This window comes from Mastacembelus armatus, chromosome 7, assembly GCF_900324485.2.
Source record: "Mastacembelus armatus chromosome 7, fMasArm1.2, whole genome shotgun sequence".
Classification (NCBI taxonomy): Eukaryota; Metazoa; Chordata; class Actinopteri; order Synbranchiformes; family Mastacembelidae; genus Mastacembelus; species Mastacembelus armatus.
In genome coordinates, this window is record NC_046639.1 from 22429678 (window position 1) to 22449754 (window position 20077).

The window sequence follows — 20077 nt, forward strand, 5'->3', positions numbered from 1 at the left end:
AGGATCTTGATTGCCATCTAGTGAAATATGGCCACTATTACATAATATGGCATAATGCACTTTTCACAGCTAAACATACACATTATTGCTTTATTGACACAGAACATACCAAGGAAACTGAAGAGATGGGCATCAGTGATGTACAAAGTTTTATTTCTGAAGAAGAAGAAGGTGCAGTTCTATGATGGTGCTGAACTAAGAGCTAGCATATAATGTAAAACTGCACGGGCCCTTTCTTTTGCTTGTAGAAAACATGCCAGCAGTTTGCTTCTTCTTCTTGGAAAAATATGGATTGTTTGTGAACAGTCTCTATTGTTTCAGTGTTCATGTTAAAATGCTAAAGCAAACAGTATTCAGATTTTCAATGATGGGTTAGTTTAACAAGAACTGTTCATGCTTGAAGTGTCCCTGTAAATTTCATTCTAGTGATGTTAGCATTCCTTTTAGCATTATGATTACCTACACCTGTGACCTGGAACATCTGCTTTTAGGCCATAAAACCTTCTAAATAACACTTGAAAATGCACTTACTCGAATGATTTGATTTGTTTACTTAGAAAACAATGGATTTTGATGTGAAAAATCAAGTAATGTTAATGATTGTAAAGGTTGGTGCCTGACTGCCTTGCTTGCTTTTTATTGCATTTCATCATTTAGTGCAGAACAGACATAGTAGTATAGAATCTAAATGGCTGATGTATGCATCGCAAGCTAAATACCATCATGTCTGAGTAACAGGTGATCCATATGATTTACTCAGTCCAACATCAAGACTCCATTGTTTGTGATAACCATACAAAATATATGAGCACATGTCCATTTAGCCCATATTGTTTCATACATACACTACGGGGCATTAAACATCTGAGAACATAAGAACATATTTGCCCAGAAAAGAAGAACCAGAACCAGTGAAATTGCTAAGCTCAGGCTGCATTTACATGATTGGGATTCAAAGCTTCTTAAAAAATAACACATTGTAGCTTAAACTATTCATGCATGCACATGTTCATGTTTTATTCACAGCTCTGTTTTTCTTTACGGGAGAAGAAAAACATGATTCGTTTTTCTGCTGACCTTTGGTGCTGTGGTTTGGTTTTGTAGCCTGCTTAACACAGCCCTCAAATCGACCATTAACATGCCATGCAGGAGATTCACTGATTTGTTGATGGGGAAGTATCTGCATTAATTTGAGGGTAGTTCTTCTGTAGTATTCATTAAACACCAGGCTGAGTTAATGGTTATTAAAAAAAACAAGCATTTGTACTCTGAAAGAATCTAATTGGTTATTGTAGCTAAGAGTTTGGCATCATTACACTTCAAGTCATTCAAAGGTATAGAAGTTATCAAGACACTATGCTAGCCATGTAATAAGACCTTAACAATCTTGTGTTACTAACTTTCATCTGTTACCAAAGCTACAGTGGTCAGTGTTCAACAGGAAAAGTGCTGCACCTACTAGGTTACTCATAAAAGAAAGCAAAGTGACATTCTTGTGTTTGTTTGACACAAATCAATGTCAGGTATAAGTTTGATGCAAAATCAAATCGTATGTTAGACTCCCACATCATTACGAACAAAAATTGCCAACTAAATTAAAGACGACTGTCTCTAAACAGCCATTTTTCTGTTAGATCAGGGTCTTGATGGATACAACTGGAATTAAGCATTGCTTGTAAAGCTTTAAACAACAAACACAAAAGGTCATAAAGGATAACCCAGCTGTTTTATAAGAACATATTTGATCATGTCCTGTAATAGAGCAATCAAACATTTAATCTTAAATAGTCTGTAATACCATCATCAGCAAGAACAGTCAGTAAAATTGGCTATGCAGGCTCACGATAGGTCTCCTGTTGGCAACTGAAGCACCAGTCTGGTGGTTACCAGCTTTTAATGAAAACCTCTCAGTCAGACCTACTTCAGGCCTGGCCATCCCCTTTCTCCATACGAGACCTCTCCAGTGAAGGACAGAGGTGACGGAGCGTAGAGGTCAGAGTCTGTGTCTGATTCACCCTCTGCTATGAATGGTCTGACCCTGGCACAGAGTGAAGGTGCAGCTCCAGCTTCAGTCCCTGCTCCAGTTGCAACTCCTGAGCCTGTAAAGAAAGAAGGCCCAAAGAAGTCTTCCTTGGCCTGGGAGATACTGAAGCCACTAAAAGAGCGCTCCAGCTCCTCGTGGTCAACAGATGGGATGGAGAGGGACGTGTCACTCTCCACGGCTGTGGCATCCTGCTGACACCTCTGCCTTCTGTGGCGCCTTCTGCTGTGGGAGCCACTTTCTCTGCCACTACCACCTGGGCCTGAGGAGGAGCGGTCATGAATCGGAGGAGGCGGAGGCGGAAGGCGGAACAGGGTGGGCGATTGGTCACCGCTGCCACCCACTGGTGAAGGCGTATTAGCCACGCTGCTGTTCCAAGCAGGCTGGCTTAGGGGGTGCTGCAGCTGGTGCTGCCAGGAGGTAGAGGGGCGACTGTGGCTGCCGGATGGAGTACCCACTGATCTTGCCACAGACCGACCGAGTAAAGGATCTTTCTTTTCTGAAGACCCCTCAGAGCATGGGACATCTGCAGCTGAGCATGTTTTCACCTCCTTTTCCTCTTTAACCTCCTCCTTCCCTTCCTTCTCTTCCTTGCTCTCTTCAGGGCTGTGGTAAGGTGGAGCTGGATACGGCTCTTTGGAGTTAAAAAAGGCCTCTGTTTCAGAACGAGGGATACCCATACGCTGCACATACACATTGACCAGAAAATCAAGTTTTCTGTCCATACAGACCACCTGCATAGAAAAGGAAAAACACACAATAAACAAATGGATTTCCATTACAAAATGAAATCATCAGAAAAACACAAATACTACAGTGATTTGATCTTAGATGAAATCAACCTGTATGAGTTTTACAAACGTTGGCAAAACATTCCTACCTGTTTTTCCACTTTGACCAGACGTCCCATCATGCTTTGGTCCTCAGCTGCCTCTCCTTCAGCTTTAGGACCTTTACCAACTATCTGATCAACCCTAGCATTTGAGAAAGGTAATATTTGTTAGTAAAAAAACAAACACTGTTAGGACACAAGAGTTTATCAATTTCTTTTTTATTTAAGAATTTCATGATGCCTTAATGTGAATTACATGGAAAATAAGTAAAGAAACTATTTATTTTGATGGTAAATATGATAATAGATGGATGATGACCTAACACTTGAGCATTTTTTTGAAAAAATAGTGATTTTACGTGGCTGGTTTTAATGCATGCATAATGAGATTAGGCAGTCTTTAATGAAACAGTGTGAATGGTTATTGTGTCTAAGGCCAAAATGCATCACTGTGCATGCTTTTATTGTGCTTCATGCTTCATTTCCATTGCATCCTACTGGGGGAGCTCTCCCTCTGTCTCACCAGTATGAGAACAAGCATCTTGTACTATCAAACCCCTGTTGAGTGAGGCCATATGACGTGGCTCATTAAAATTTAGTGAGAAAGCCAAAGGTTGTCTCACTTTTAGTTTGTCTTTTTTTTGCAAGCTGCTGATGAACTGTGACTTGAAATTAAAAAAACTCTACAATACCTAGAAAACATAACTGTTCATTTTATCATCTTTTTCACTTAATACTACATCTAAACACGCTTTTATGTATCCTTCTTTCTATAGTGCAAAGAGGCAGGTCGCTTGGCTTGAACTCAAAAGGGGTTCCATTATATGTAACTTCTTCAATACTTGGACTATGGTATAAGTAGCATAATGCTGGTAAAATGGTCATTCTAGCGGTGCAGTCTATTAACCTAACCTAGGACCTTCAGTGGACTTCTTATGACGAGGTGTTGATGGGGGAGGGGGCCCGACAATCATATCTATCCTGGCAAGGCACACAGAGACGATATGAGCGCAATGCAAAATGAAGCAACGTGGGAATCATATCAGCTATGGAGAACAGGACGCAATATATTCCACACACAAGACATACAGTGAGTCCGACTTGCTTCGTGGATGAAAAGTGTATGTATTTCACCACTGGAATATATTTTTTCTACATGTTAGACCTTCACAGGAGCAAACGTGATGAGCTCATTTGTGGGAGACTGATATAGAGAACAATATGAATTATACATCAGTGTTATTTCTAAAATGAAACGGTGATGCATTCAGAGCTGAAGGAGTGAATTATAAAGTTTACTGAGATAAACCTGAAATCTGAATACAACACATGTAGCTGGACAAATGAAACAGGCAAATCAGTGACATGTGTGTATCCAGTGAGACCAACAACACAATACTATTGAATTCCATCTCTACTGCTAAACTGAATTTGAAGTCATTACTAAACTAAAGCAATAACTGAGAATCTTTCTGCATGTCCTCTCCATCTGTATCTGTTTAGGCTTACAGTCAAAGTGGCAGCTGTAAAGGTTATTACTTTAAAACAACACAAATGTGGCTCAGATTTAACCTGGCTCAGATATATTTTACAGTGAATGTGCACTTGCCTCGACTGCAGGTTCTTAATGCGTGACAGCATGTCCAGGTGACCAGCCGAGTACTGCTCGATCACATCCATGACATCATAAGGCCGCAAGCTCTCTTTGAACCTTCTCTTTGACACCAGAAACTTCATGATACTGAGGGAGGATACATTATTTTCACAATGGCAAAGTGACAATAGAAAGTAAAAATAAATGTGGCTCACCTGCTCCCAGTTCGTGCCTCTCAGAGCTAAGCATCAGTATTTTCTTTTCATATAGTTGGTTATAATGTTGGTTAATGCCCTCAAAACAATGGAGTTATCTGACTGTATAGTCTTTTTAAAAAATGATGCTTAGAAAAAATGAAACTCATATATGAGAGAAACAAACTGAAGGTAAACCTGGACAATTATTTAATCCTTAGGAGTCTACCGTCACACCGGTGTGATCAAATCACATGAAATTCCACTAGGCCTGGACTTCTAAGGGTTAAAACCTGTCTAAGGTATATTTATAACAGCAGAAAGCAGCACAAAGTACAAAGTCACTGCTACAGATTGGAATAAGGATATAATAAACTGGAAATATCTAATAAACACTGTTACGGCTAGTGAAGCCTGTGCCATAAATGACCACAGAGAAATGACAACAAACCACAGCTGTCCATAAGTGAAGTAAACACTGCAGATCCACATAAATTGCAGAGGAGAACAAGCCCTTACCATATGGCCCTTATCGTAACCTTCAACCCTGGAGGTAATTCTTGAGTAAGAAATTCACAGTGGCAGGTTTTATCATCACCGATTTCCTCTCCTGGGAGGCTCGCCTCTACAGACCAAAGACAAGGAGAATATTACAAAGGTTTCAACACAATCCAGTGTGAACAGCAGAAGCAAAGCAGACGTATTGCTTTGAGCTTTAAAGGTGCAAAATTCAATTACCACGTTGGTTTCAAGCCAGGTTGCCAGTTTGTGCGCATAGTGTGCGAGCTTTGTGGTATAACAGAAAAAAGACTTGGTGCAGAATTGAAGGATAGTGCTGATGGGATAAAGCTTTATTGAAACCTTTAATGATAGGTACTCTCTTCCCACCACCAATTTTTGTATAGATTTGCATCATAACTAGCAGATATTGCTTAGCCAGAAGGAATATCTATGGATTTTGAATTATTGTGCAAGGTGTCAAGGCCTTATCACTGCTGGTCAGAAATTAGATAAGAATCTGGTAGGGAAAGTGAGGTCTCTTCATGCAATGTAAAGAAGCGCTTTTGGTCCTTTTGTCTCTGGATCAATTTTGGATTACCTTGGCGCCACTTGACTTGAACCCAGGATTAACTTCTACAGCACTACTGTAATTAAATATGTACATTTGTACCACCCTAATAAATCCTTCAAATTATTACATGCTTGTTCTCAGCTGTACTCGTGCTTCAGTGCCTTCATTCGTCACAGGGAAAACTCATATAAGGAAAAAAATCCAAATTAAAAGGGTTCATGTCAAGTGAACAAATCTTTACGGCAGATTTCAGCATGCAGGTTTCTCAGACTGGTGAAGCTGACTTGACTTTTGTTTATTTTGACATAGAAGCCAACCAACAAAGTATCCCAATGTCTTACTTATTAAACCTTCAATTGCTGCAAAAAGAGAGAGAGGAGAGACATGGAAAAAGATTTGTTATGGATTCTAGCAGGATGACAGTAGCAGACAAATCAGTTGCAGACATGGGAACTTGTGGAGTCCACTGAATGATTTCTAGTTCTTGTTTGAAAGGGCTGGTACCTGTTGATACATTAAAACTATCCACTGAACATAATCTAACATAAATGGTAAACTTTGCATCTAGATATCATGATGACTTGTCTAACCTGGAGAACTCTTCAGTCCAAAGTCTTCATCCTGCATTTCAATCAGCACTTTAACATGCCATGAAGCGGAGGAAGAAAAACAACTAATGAGAATTGCTTTAAAAAAAGGCAAAGAAATGGTGAAGGAGAGAAATATATTTGCTGATAGTGATACAGTGGCCTGGATGACATATGGATGCAGTTGGGCTGCCTAGCAGTAAATGGTGGAAGAACACCATTATCCAAACCAAACGTCCTCTGTCTAAACCGGCTTAATGTTGAAATGTTGTGTCAACAAAATCTGCCAGTCTTCCCCATGTGTTTGAATGCATGCAGGGGAAACTACTTAGAGGCTTTACCTGCATGACAATTACTGCACAGTAACTATTTGTCACTGCACATGACTGTGTCTTATAGAGGTTTGATTGCAGTTAATTGCCATCAACATCCTCCTTCTAAAAACACACAGCTGATGAGTTGTTGAGCTGGCATGGACCCACACAAAGCTTTACTGTGCATGTTCAGAGCTATAGAAAATTTCACTATAAAAAAGGAATATTAGTCACATAAGCTACTGTATCGTTTACAATCATTAATGAATGTAATCTGTATGCCAAGTATATCTTTATAAAAACAGCATTATAAAACTATTTGTGGTATGATTTTTCACATTTGAACTCCAATAGGATATAGGATATAAATATATATATATATATATATATATATATATATATATATCTTGATATAAAACCCAGCCTGTGTTATGACCTATGATAAAGGCTTTTTATTGTGTAGCTCTGAAACGATAAAGGTTTCTCACTGAACATAAAGTTTTCTTCTGAACACAAGAAAACTGACATTAAAACAGCAATTTGATTTATTTATTATAAAACTGGGATTTTTAAAGGAGGAATATGAAACAGCTACCGTTCCTCTTTCCAAGGGAAGAATGAAGTTTTATTTTAAAAATAAAATAAAATAAACTATGTAAACATATAGGGATTTACATGTATTGTACAGTCATAGCTTGCATGCTTTTCTTCTTTGGGACAGAGCTGGGCAAGCCATTATAAACTGACTGTAACTTTATATTTACCATGACTAAATTCTATTAAAATAGCAGCGTGAGATTTTCTATGAAGTTTATTGTTTTAAGAAGGGCTAAAAACTGTTCCACTTTAACATGAATCTAGTCAGAGAGCAAATCAATCATTAATTTGACTGTAATAGTCAATATTTGTCAAATTCTGGCCTGTCCATTAATACTTTAATCTGTTCAGTTGTCATCCTGTGCTGTGACACTTTCCCTCACCCTCTGAGTTTTGGCGTGAGGTGCTGCCCCGGACTCTGAAGCTTTGCTTCTGCCCTCGACTCTTCTCAGTGAAGCTCCAGCTCTTGGTGACCTTGCTGGGACTCGCCTCAGCCCCCTCTTCTGCCCCCGGAGACTGGGCCTTCCCCTTGGCCACGGGAGCCTTGGAAGGGCTGAGAAACATCTTGTCCTTCAGGCTGGCCTTCCGACTACAAAGAGCAAATCATCGGGGAGAACCTTAACCAATGTAACTTCTTTTTTACAGCATCATTATAATAACTATTTGTAAGTAAATGTCTTCATCCTACTGTTTTGTTGTTTTGAGTGTAATCTTGGGAATTTGTAGAATTCAGCACTGAATAATCTTACCTCAGCAAATGCAAAATGGGCAATGTCCTACAGCAGAAGGAGCCATGTCCACATACGAAAATAGTAGAGCATTCAGTGGGTCAGGCAAGCAGCAGGAAGCAAGCATGCATTGGAAGCAAACTGAGACCACAGCTCTTCCTTTTGAGACGTGCAGTGTCACTCTATGCAAAAAGTGAACACAAATCATGCAAAATAATTGACCATCATATTGTTTGCTCTGCCTTATTGGTCAAAGAAAACATACTGTTAAGTATTCAGCAATGTGCAACTTGCCTGCATAACATAATTTTTTAAAGGCTGATTAGGCAAAACAGGCAGCATGCAAAACAGATGCATAAAGGCATCACTAAACAGAAACTATAAATCAACAGGGCGAGAAACAAAGGTACATATCTGCATTTTCTTTGAAAACCTTGAAAGTTGGGGCCAGATTAGTGCTTTGTGTTTATTTTAAGCCGCACTACACTATAGAAAGTGGTGATATTATTTTCTTGTTATTTGATTCCTCTACTTTTACTGTACTGCTGTTAAAAGAGGAAGAGGAACAGACAGGAATGGAAGAAGACACACAGACTTGCAGTGCAGTTGTTAGTATCTGTGGAACAACTATACCTAATAGTTCTCGGACAGCACCCGCAAAGTCTGTCTTTGTGTGCATTTTCATTACTGGAGTGGTGTGCAGTAGAGGAGACACAAAAAGATAAAATAGCAGTGGAGACAGTCACAAAAACAGCAGTGTGTGCCAGACTGTGATGCAGGTAACACTTTATTTTAACTATATTTTATCATTTTATTTGCATACTGCTTGCCAATAGATTTAAAAATAAATAGTATTCATAGTTAAATGTCTGCCTTTTTTCCAAGCGTGGGATGAATTTACATGTCTGCCAATATCTTTTCTATGATGTTTTATGATTGAGAGTTAATGCTGGTTTAAACAAAATAACAAATGGCTTAAAAAAAGACAGAGTTATGATAAAGTGTTACCACATTGTTAATAATTACACTTGTTTTTTTTGTCAAAACAGTGTGAGAAAAATCGAACAAGTCAGTTAAATTGTTGAAAATGTTATTTTCCCAAGGTGATGCTGAAAGCTAGATTATCAAAGAACAGCTTCTCAAGGAAATTATTTTAAAGCTGCCAGATGTGAGTGAGGCCAAAGTGAGCTGATCTTTGAGCATCATGTGAGCAAATGCAGCATGACCATTCTTGAAGGAGGCACTTATCAGACAGTCACATCCGCGTCTGACACACAGGAGGATTTACAGTAACCCCCAACACACAAACACACACTCTCTCACAAATATAGCACACACACACACTCCCCCAAGAAGAGTGTCTTAACAGCAGCTAAGAGCCGGACTTAAGAAAAGCCAAGGGCAAGTGAAGAGAGATAAAAAAATATTTATATATATATATATATATATATATATATATATATATATATATATATATATATATATATATCACCTCACAGACCTGGGAGAGGTTTCTGGCTGAGACTCCTTCCTGTAAGAAGAGAAGCAAACTCTGCAAATCAGTCATATATTATATCATATGTCACACACATTAGTCCATGCTGTTAGGGATGTGTTGTATCAGCAGAGTCACTTGTCAAGCAACAGGTAAAACTGGGAAATATTAGGTCAAGCTGCTGAAAGGTAAAACCTGCTGCAAATGCAAATGGGACAAACAAATTAATACAAGCCAAGGCTGGCACTTAAGTCACTAGATATATACGTGATAACTTGCAGAACAAGCTGTCAACACAAACAGTAAAATGCTCTCCAGTGATTGCTAATCTCTAGACGGTGGATCTTACGTAATATCAGTCGATCTGAGGGCAGGGGAGAGAGTAGAGGAGGACAAATAGAGATTTTGTTGAGACCATGGTGGACAATGAATGATAACCCTTCATCCCGGAAGTAATTTTCTGTCTGTATCCGTTCTTCATCAAACTGGTAGCATACAGAATGTCTATTACAGAAAATGGCTGTGTGCTGCCTACTTTTAATTCTCCTGTTTTTCAAATCTCTAGTCATAGCTTCACTGCTTAGTCATTATTTTCCACATCATCAGCATCCTGACTTCATCATGAGATCATGCTCTCGCATCACCAGCCTTGTAACCATTACTGTCATGTTGATACCTGAATGACTTGCCCTTCAGATTCCTCAGCAGGTCGAGCTGATTCAGGGGTGGAATAAGCCTAAGAAAAGACAAAGTACATTTTGCCATTCTGTCAAGATGTTCCACATCTCACTGCTGAAAGGTTAAAGCTTGCCATTTAAAGTTAATTTAATGTAGTTTGGCAGTTATCTGTTTTGCTGGTCACCTTTTCGTCTCAAATTACAACTGGAATGAACCCAAACGTGAAGTCATTTCCAACTAGAACAGACAGGCAATAGTCTCCTACTTCTAAACACGTAAAAGGCTGAAATCTGCATTTTGAAAGTCAAGCAGCATTGTTGCTGATTCATATAGCTGGACGGCAAAACAAGTGGTTAATTCTATGAAGTAGCCATTGGCAGTGCTTTTCTTTTGAGCATTTCAAAGAGGTGCCAACATTCTAGATTCATCCACTGTAAAATTACCCTTATTGAAGCAGAAAGTGAAAAGCCACACCACTACTGTGGCAGGCAGCAGCATCTGATTCAACAAAGGATCTCAGAATACAATAAGATGAGGATATTCTGTAGGTTCAGTTTTCTACTTGGCTTCCCAGTTTTGAGAAACATGGCAGAATGTGATATGGGAAAACATTGTAATTATTGGAAATGCTGAAAAACACGCAGCATTATTTAGTCACTTTTATCACTTACCTGTACATTGGAACAGCGACAGTCTGTTCATAAAAATCCCATGTGCACAGCAGGTCTGTGCGGGAAAGGTTGGTAGCATAAAACCTCCAAGCAGCCTGTATGGACATGAACAAAACCTGCTGAATTTTCTTGTGAAGCTAAAATTATCTCTGCTTTACATTTCTGAACATGATGATGTTGTAGTGCAGTTCCTTTACTACCTGAATGAGGCCTGCTGCGGGGTTACGTCTCTTTTCAAAATGTTTTTGCCTGTGCTGCTCTTGAACTTTGAGGGCAAAGCCAGACCCCAGGATCCCCTACATAGATTCATAGTGACATAGAGAGCCCATAGATTTATTTAGTGACACTTAGTGACCTCTACTGGCCATGTGTTGAAGCTGCAACAACAGCACGTTGTCTCCTCCAGCAGCTTACAAATTCCTTATACAACCAATAGAACAAAAAAAAAAATCCAGTGACATGGTGATATCACAGATTTTGACATCTGTAAAGCTTAGCAAAAAAAGAAATGCGAGAAAATGCTGATTCTAGAAGTCTATGTGGCAAAATTAGTGACTTTTTATTAACCTAAGTACTGGCAAAGCAATCTACAGTTTTTTATGTGTAATAGCCTGAGCAGGTCTTGTTGCTGAGTCTGATATATCAAATCTTAAGTGAAGCACTGAGCATTTATCAGCAACTGACAGAGAAATAATATTCTATTGTTAATATAAATGAGCATGTGCCAAGCTTCAGAATATAGAAATGCCAATGATATAATTCAACCTAAGTACAGAATATTCAAAAAGTTTTTATATCTGCTTATTCATGTATTCACAGTCTGGTGGGTTCTGACATAGTCTGACAAAGTCATAACTTTAATGCTCTGATTGGGAATAAACAAGAGGAAAACTAAGCACTTAGCATCAGAGGCATAAACAATACAGACAGCAACATTTATGGAAATTTGCTGTATACCTAGACATATGTTTTTAGGCAGGTGCCACACCAATGTGTGCTTACCCTCATGATGGACAAAGACTGAATCAACACCAATATATACTCCTGATAAACCATCATACTTACAGCAGGAAGTGCAAAGAAGGCCACCCCGATCATGCTGAATGTGGCTGCCAGCAAGCGTCCATACCACGTCTTAGGAACCTTATCACCATAACCAATGGTGGTGAGAGTGATCTGGTGAAGGACAAACAGGTTGTAAATATTCTGTAATATTATGATCACAACATCACATAATGATATTTCTGAGCCTCAGGTCTTACCAGTCCCCACCAAAGAGCATCAGCATAGGTCTCAAACTCATCATTTAACTCTTTTTCCACTGAGTAGACCAGGAATGAAGCCAGGATCAGGCACAAGAAGCCTATATACCATGCTGTGATGAGTTCCTAGAGATAACCAATACCAAGAGCATTCAGGGATTATAAACAATAAAGTGTCACTTGCAATGCCTCACAAAATGATGATGTAACCCCTGTGAATTGGTAAAAATAGCAATTCTCTGATGATACGTGACATTGTGTGAGTCACTTGCCTCTGTGGCAAACCAAGTATTTCATGAACATCTTTATTTCCCACAAACACACACACACACTGACACAGACCACACTCTCTTTCTCACCACATTACACATCACACAGCCTTTTGGTGCAAGGAAAAAATTCTATTTTAAAGCTCATTAAAGTAAAAGTGAGAAAGATCTGTTTTCCCCTGCATGCCATCATCGCTTAGAAGACACATGACTAGAAATAATTTCTCACAGTGAAAAGCGTTTTGATGAATTTTCCTAAACTGCTCTGCCTTGCAACAGACATTTCCAACTTCATCCTGACATGTGGATCCTGACCAATTTCAAAGTTCATTTGAATGCAGTGGTAATCAAGACTAATAATATCAAACTAAGCATAAAACAGAGGAAAGTCTTTCAGTAATGCCCTGGAAAACCCCTATGGAAATAAATGCCAGGATCACCTTGCTGTGGGCATAAACAACAGAGCCGAGCAGCTTCCAGGTGCCGCCACGGCGGTCCATACGCAGCATGCGCAGGATCTGCAGGAACCTCAGACTCCTGATGGCCGAGGTGGCAAAAACATTGCCCTGAGAACCAGCTGCCAGTACAGATACTGAGGCAATCAGAACCATAATGTCTGGTGAGAGAAGCAAAACAGTCATACATACTACATGATGAAATCAGACTGAATTAACAACTAAACTGTTTCCAGTGAGGATGGTATTTTTTTTTAAAGATTGGCCCAAGAACTTTGTATTAGAAGAATGACATTGTGATTGATTGCCCTGGTCAAGTTACACCTTGTTTCTGGGATAATCTGAGGTAAATAAAAGGTGAACGAAAACAAAGATTGTCATTATGTCATCTCTCATACACTCCAGCATCTGAAAATGGAGGGAATGAAATGTGTGTCCTTCTTCTGAGAGATCAAAGTGACAGAACTGACAGCCTGCATAACACCAGTTGATGGGTTTTACTCACCTATGACACAGAAAGGCTTTCTGGCAAATTTTAGCCTTCCTCTCCATCCTCTGTATCGACAGCAGCAGCCAGCAGCCCATATCCTTACAATGTACTCCACTCCAAACACCACAATAGTCACAATTTCCTATAGAATGAAGCAAAATGGTGGGATTAGCCCTGTAGCATCAGTGTTTATATGTAACAGCAGCAGAGTGTTACCGCAAATAAAAACACCTACCAGGATATACAAGGCACTCTCCGAACTATTCTTGAACTCTTTGATGGTGGCAAAGACTGAGAGTATGAGACAGGAGAAGACCAAGAGGAATCTGGAAGAGATATGACAAGGTACAAAAACAGTTATTATCCATTCAAACGTGCACTTGTTAAAGCCGGTTTGATATAAGACAAAGTGCATCAAGTGAAACAGCTGGGTTGATTTACATATGGCTAAAGCGTCTGAGATGTTTCTGAGGGGCTGGGTTTACAGCTCACTGCCACGTTTACCGCTTCAGCCAGAAAATTCAATTTTTTACATTTGGTGCGTGCACTATGACATCTGTGAGTACAACAAACACAACCCAAGACACAAATACATACTTATGCTTTATTATTCCATAGCTGCGACAATGATCATAATTAAGCGACCTGCTGAAAAAGTAACGTTTTATAAGAAAAGTCACTTTTTTGAAAAACTGCATCAAAAATAGTTTCTCACATAGAGTTTTCCCAGAGGTGTCTAAACATGCCTAATTATTTGTATGTCTTGTGGTTTTAAGAAATTTGCGCTGACACCTCCATACAATGAAGATGAATGGACATTTTGATTGCTGATTGGAGCACATAAAAATGTCCACTTTATCTGGATAAAGCTTAGACATCATTCAGTAATTATCATTGGGAGTATTTCTTAAGCTTAAGCGGCTGCAGTTGGGGATTGAATGATTAATTGGAGATGCACAGTCTGGGTGCACCTTTATTAGTGGAAACAAGCCAAACTGCTTCATCAGCTGCTGCTCAGTCAGAATGACTAAATGATCAAATAAGAAAGAAAGCTAGAAGGAAAAACTAAAGGCACACAAGCTCAGTGATCATTTGAACAATTTTTCCCAAAATAATCTCTTAGTCATATGTGCTGTTTGTTCACAAGTGTAATATCTAATAACCTGTAAATGTAGAATAAAGAGTAACATCAGCAGATATTGCCATCAGCCTGCCACTGTGCGCAACAGTCTGCTTTTTGTTGAATTCATTATTGCTGTTTATTATAATAACATGTGATGAGAGTTAATCTCAAGCAAACAAATTCTTAAGCAAACTGGTGTGATTCTTTGCAGATCAATTCTACAACCACACCTCTAAAACAGACCATCAGGCAAGTGCTATATTGGAAAGAGGATAATGTGGTTTGAAGAATAAAGGGCACAGGGCCATAGATCTTACAGAAGGAATCCAAAGCTGAGAGTGCCTGATGAAACCCAATACATGGACGAGTTTGAAATGATACATGTACAAGAAACATTAGTCACAGTAGAGATGCTGTGACATGACACCTCTAATGTGGGCATCCATATGTATATTACTGTTACATCTTTTGGTTTAAAAAGATTTAGGAATGACTAAGTGGTCCACTGGCCAATCTGTTACTGATTACATTTACTACTAATTATTTTCACTACAAGACAGCCTGAATTTCCCTTTGGGGATTCATAAAGTTTATCTCATCTCATCTCATCATTTATCTCTCATCATTTCCTGCTTATGTATTGTGAACCCCCTGAGACATTAGTGCCTGTTTTTTTTTTCATTGCATTGTGGCCATGAGGCACATTAGGGTCAGTCAACGAGTCTGACAGTTCACATCTTGGCCTTTATAGCACATTGACTTGTCACAATAACTAATCAGTCGTCTCTCTGAAGACCAACATATCTGAGATATAAATATAAGTTATATCTGTTTGACAGAAATGAAGCGTTGTGGTCAAGGGTGCTAGCTGGCTGCAAATCTAATTGGACATCAGTTTATGCAACTTTCCAGACTAAACCTTGCCAATCTCATCAGTACCTATTAATTAGGACACTTGCTGATAAAGGAAGGAGACAGAACCTGCCTCCTGAAGCAGTCAGGTCTTTAGCTTCTACTGTTGCCTTTAACATAAGCAAAGTGAGATTAATTTATGCCTCTACACCAGGCTGCCTATGGACACACATAGCAGCTTATATGAACCTGTGATAGAGGCAGACTAGCAGTTTCTCTGTTTCCAATAGTAAAATTAAGATAATCTGATAATAATAATCACCAGGCAGGACTGTAGCTTCATATTTAGTGTATGAGAATAGTATTGATCTCCACATTTCTCTGCAATAAAGTATATATCTTTCTAAAAGATAGAAGATTTCTAAAAGAATTAACTAATACTGGTACATTTATTATTATACAGTACAATTATTAAAGGATCAGTTGTATCTGAGTCCATGTCACATCGCTAGATGGATGTTGTAACTGTGAAAGTAACTGATACCGGAGCACAGCACAAACACACACAACCGTTAAGCTCTATTTTTACACCATCTCGTCTCAATTGCAGTGAAACTCATTTTCACTTTTGCAGGTGACAAAGAGCACCACACACAAATGCACTTGTTGCCACACAGGTCAAAAACAACATCAGTAGGATCGTGACTATTGATTGAAGTTGAGAGGGCTGTTATTGGAAGCAGAAAAGTCTGCAGTTTCTCCAGAGCTGCAGAGAAAGAAACATTGATTTGCCCCGCTCAGCACAACACTGCCTACCAAGACATACTCATCATGCTAAATTTAGACTGCGACGAACTCAAGGAGCGCAAATAAGGGAGAAAGGATTTTTCATTGAAGAAATAGCGCCTATGAAGACTATGTGCCAGCACTGTGGTGTCCACTCTGGGCTCCTCAAGGGATGTTTGAGGGTGATGATGGTGTTAGATGCAGCATTCACAGCAGCCTCTGTGACATCAAATTATATCCTGCAGCGTTACATCAACTTTCCAACTGAAAACTATATCATCAAAAATGTACTATCCAGTGAAACCTCCGAAAATCGATTCAGTAATGTCAGCTTCACATCACAGTGATATTTATCTCAACTTTGGTAATGCTGGCTAAAACTAACAACCACAATCAAAGCTGACCTAGTAACCTCTGAGTGTTTTAAGCAGTGGTGTATTTTATCAAAAGTCTTATGCCAAACACGAGGGACAACATAAAGAATTATACAAATATCTGTTTTCTAGGGATTCTAATAAAATGCTTCCCCTCTATCCATCACACACCATAACCCAAGTACTGGAGTCAGCATCCAAACTTCCACTTCCTCTTTACAGACCCTTCTCCTGGACCAGACCACTCAATCACATCTCACCAGTTTGGCACCAGCTTCTGTCTGCTACTGTCCTCACATTATTTCTGCTCCAGGTTGTCTTCAGCTGGCCAACTCAGCAAAACAGTGAAAACCAGGACCATGTAACTTGTCACTCCAAGTCACTTTACAAACATTTTGTTTTCACTAATTACACACTAAAACTCACTTTTTGCCATTTAACAGCTGCTGTGGCCTTTCAAGTTTCTCACACTGTTGGTTCTTCCCACAAGAGGACTCATAGTAATGAGGCTGAGTGTGAGATGAGTATCGCCTGGATGAATCCAAATAGGATGCAAAGCTGTTGTTATAGACAAATGCCTGACAAACCCTCATGATAGTTGCTGTCTCAAGAAACAACACAGACAGACAGCAACTAGTCACCTGATGACAGAACAGTTTGCACGGTTTTCTTGTTCACTTCTAAGATTTTCAAACTGAGTCACATTCTGCTGCATTTTGAAGGAATATCCTTGACTGGAAAAATAAGGATTACTGTCTCTTCCTTTAGACTGATGTTGGGCCAGAGACAGAACTGAAGGGGAAGGGTGGCCTCAGACAGTTTGACAGATACAGGGAGAAAGGGAGTAAGTGAGAGAGACATACAGACAGCAAGACACAGAGTACTCTATAGGTACTCATGTTCCACGTATTGATCAGTCACACATGCATTACAAACAAGACTACGGAACAAAACACCCGCCTAACATCTCCAGAGCAAAAGCTGTCTTCTTCCGTTTAAGGCAGTGGTGTCATTTCAGATACCAAATGCTTTCTTTTGGAGAAGAGATAAGGAGAAGGATGATGAAGGAGCAAAATGATTTAACCACAGTCAGCATGATAGCTTTATAAATCGGCTGGCTGGAAGTAAAAAGAGTTGCAAAATTAAATGAAGCATGGTGAAAATGAATAATGCACAGAACAGTCAAATGGAACAGAGGCGGAGTCATGGTTACTATACACAGACAAAGACAATACTGTGAACTACTTCTGAATTTGCTGTAGCTATAGGTGTTTCAGAATGACTTCATCATGCTCCAATCAAATTTGTTCCTACTGAGGTAGAGATGTACATTCATTTACAGCTTGTGTTCTAGAGGGCTCTGATTTTAGACAGCACACATGCTGCTGTTTGGCACCCAGTGCTGTATTATCCTGCAATAACAACATTACTGCGGCCTGCACTAAATGTAGTTAAGAAGCTAGCACTACCTGAATAACATTGGTCAATGAAGATGTTCTAAAAAGCAAAGCAAATTGTGAAGAAACTGTTTGAGATGGCTGGTATAGTATTCAGTTAATATTTCAGAAGTATCCTGAAGGCCTGTGTGAGTGTCTGTGTGGTTTCACATTAAAGCACAGGCTTACTTTAGGCCTCTCAGGGGAGCTGATATGCTGTGCACGGTGAATTCCTTAATGCTAGGGCCATTTCGACTCCTCACTACCAAGTCTTCAGTATCATTCAGGCATAGCTGGAGGGCAAACCACCAAGAACAGTTTGTCCACTATTTCATTTGAGAAAAAGAGTTTACATTGTAGCTCATATATACTACCTTTAACCTCAACAGGATGCACAAAACAATAAGATACATATTAAACAACAATGCCACTGGCTCTTCTCTGTCTATCTGTGTCTTCTAAGTGACCTAACTTCATAAAAGTGCATCACTAAACTGCTGCAGTACCCTTTAATATGTCAGAATTAGAAAATGCTTTTCTCTAAAGGTTGTAGCTCTCACTGGTGGTTGCTTGCCTTAATGCTCACTACTCACCAGAGGTCACACATCAGCCTGCATATTTATGGTGGCACCACTGGAGCCACTAAAGCCACTAAAGCTCCCAGACTGTGTGGTTACTGACTGTACTATCCAGAACACTCCCTTTTCTTGCACACAGACGGGACGTAGTGGAGTCCACATCAGCGTGCACACAGACTGCAACGTTAATCAGCCAAAGTACTGTCGTGGCGCGGAGCTGTCCACACACCTCGGTGCTGAAAGCGAAGGCAGCCGCAACATATGCAACATATGTACCATATGTACCATATGTTACATATGGGGGCTCTGATCAGTGAATAACAGCAGTGTAGTAGTATGTCAAACACAGTCTGCAGGAGCGTCAGACATCACTAGAAACACTCAAAGATAGAACATATAAATATGTGCTAATGACAAAAGCATGAGTCGCAGTAGCAACACTAAGACTTATAGCAACAGTTATGCAGTTGAAGTGATAACCTTCCTATGGTCAGACTGTAGCTGCTTGGCGGCATGACAACATTTAACCCTATAATGCGCCATCAGCCGCGCAGAACCAGACTCACAAGCCGAAAAACTCCATCACAGCCCCCCAGAACCTTGACTCAGTAACAGCAGTGCATACCCAACGAGAAGGCCATGATGACAGAACCAACATGCATGGTTGAAGCCAGAACATCACTTACACATAAGCGTGGTAGATAAACGCCCATCCCCGCGGTCTTTCCAGAGCATTATAAAGGAAATTCTGCAGTTTCCGATAACTGGCATTTTTCTTCGACGGTCTGGGTCTCCCGGCAGAGATGCTGGACCTCGGTCTGCAGAGGATGCTGCTCCGCTTGGTGCTTTCCGAACCCGCAATGAGCAGCGCCCCATCCCTGCTGGATTCTGGAGCCCCGGGGTCCAAGCCAACAAACCCGACTTTGTGCTTTTTCTCTCCGGCCTGAGTTGGGTAAACCCCGCCGTTGAGAGATTTCTGCACCATTCTAAAGTCGAGACCACTCTAATGAGGAGTTGTCCGTGCCCTTGCCGCGGGGATGCATCACCGGTGCTGAGGGGTGTGTGCTGGTGGTGAATGCAGTCCCGGTCGGTCCCCTAGAAGACCAATTGCAATATCCACGCGAAACTGCACACTGTATGCTTTTACATTAGCCCCTTCCTGCTATTTGACAGACACAGCAAGTAGGAAAAGTCACATGAATTTCACTCCAGTCTATTCACGTTGGTCATTAGAGGTTATCCGCAATCATTTAATGATCCTGAAATGACACAAATACTGCAAAGTTAAATGAAACATACACTCAACCTTCTTCCATGGCAGTAGCATCTGGTGTGGCCTGTTATATTTAATCATTCTGTAAAAACAATTACCCTGGCTAATTGTCGTTTTTTACCTAATAAAAACTAACCCGAGATAACCTTCTATCTTCTCAGCTCCAGCCAAAAAGAAAGCTGTAACGAAGGCTTTCACTTGATGATGCATATTCATGCAATATTCATATGTGCAGCCTAATGGCCACCTAAAACTAAGGCAGGCCATGTTTTTAAGGGTTTTTTGGCTCTTTTTTGTGCTTGTTAAAATCTGTAAGGATCTGTCAAATCAGTAAGAAGCAAAACAAAGAAAAAAGACATTTCAGAGACACTGCACA

General features: G+C 39.9%; 1 protein-coding gene across 7 annotated transcripts; it reads right to left on the reverse strand.

Annotated features, from left to right (window-relative positions):
* Window positions 1-1793: 1793 nt before the first annotated feature.
* On the reverse strand, window positions 1794-19413 carry LOC113145621 (potassium voltage-gated channel subfamily KQT member 2-like). Of its 7 annotated transcripts, XM_026332558.1 has the most exons (19): window positions 19115-19413; window positions 13515-13605; window positions 13295-13421; window positions 12775-12950; window positions 12066-12191; window positions 11869-11979; window positions 11004-11099; window positions 10804-10898; window positions 10131-10190; window positions 9461-9490; window positions 8593-8646; window positions 7615-7820; window positions 6324-6371; window positions 6075-6092; window positions 5181-5286; window positions 4483-4614; window positions 3786-3854; window positions 2922-3015; window positions 1794-2775 (listed from the first exon to the last, which is right to left on the reverse strand). In XM_026332558.1, the coding sequence occupies exons 1-19, from the start codon at window positions 19411-19413 to the stop codon at window positions 1918-1920; spliced, it is 2796 nt and encodes a 931-aa protein (XP_026188343.1). In that variant the 3' UTR covers window positions 1794-1917. The 7 variants fall into 7 exon arrangements, with proteins under 7 accessions (XP_026188343.1, XP_026188344.1, XP_026188345.1 ...); XM_026332559.1 differs by lacking the exon at window positions 8593-8646; XM_026332560.1 differs by lacking the exon at window positions 3786-3854.
* Between the last annotated feature and the right edge of the window lie 664 nt (window positions 19414-20077).

Excerpts from the sequence above, each read along its gene's own strand:
- LOC113145621 (XM_026332558.1), bottom strand. The coding sequence starts at position 19,413 with ATGGTGCAGAAATCTCTCAACGGCGGGGTTTACCCAACTCAGGCCGGA. Across the intron at positions 13,606-19,114 it reads TTTATCTACCACGCTTATGT|ATTCCTCTTGGTCTTCTCCT; the intron begins GTAAGTGATGTT and ends TATCTCTTCCAG. Across the intron at positions 9,491-10,130 it reads CTGAAGGGCAAGTCATTCAG|GAAGGAGTCTCAGCCAGAAA; the intron begins GTATCAACATGA and ends CTCTTCTTACAG.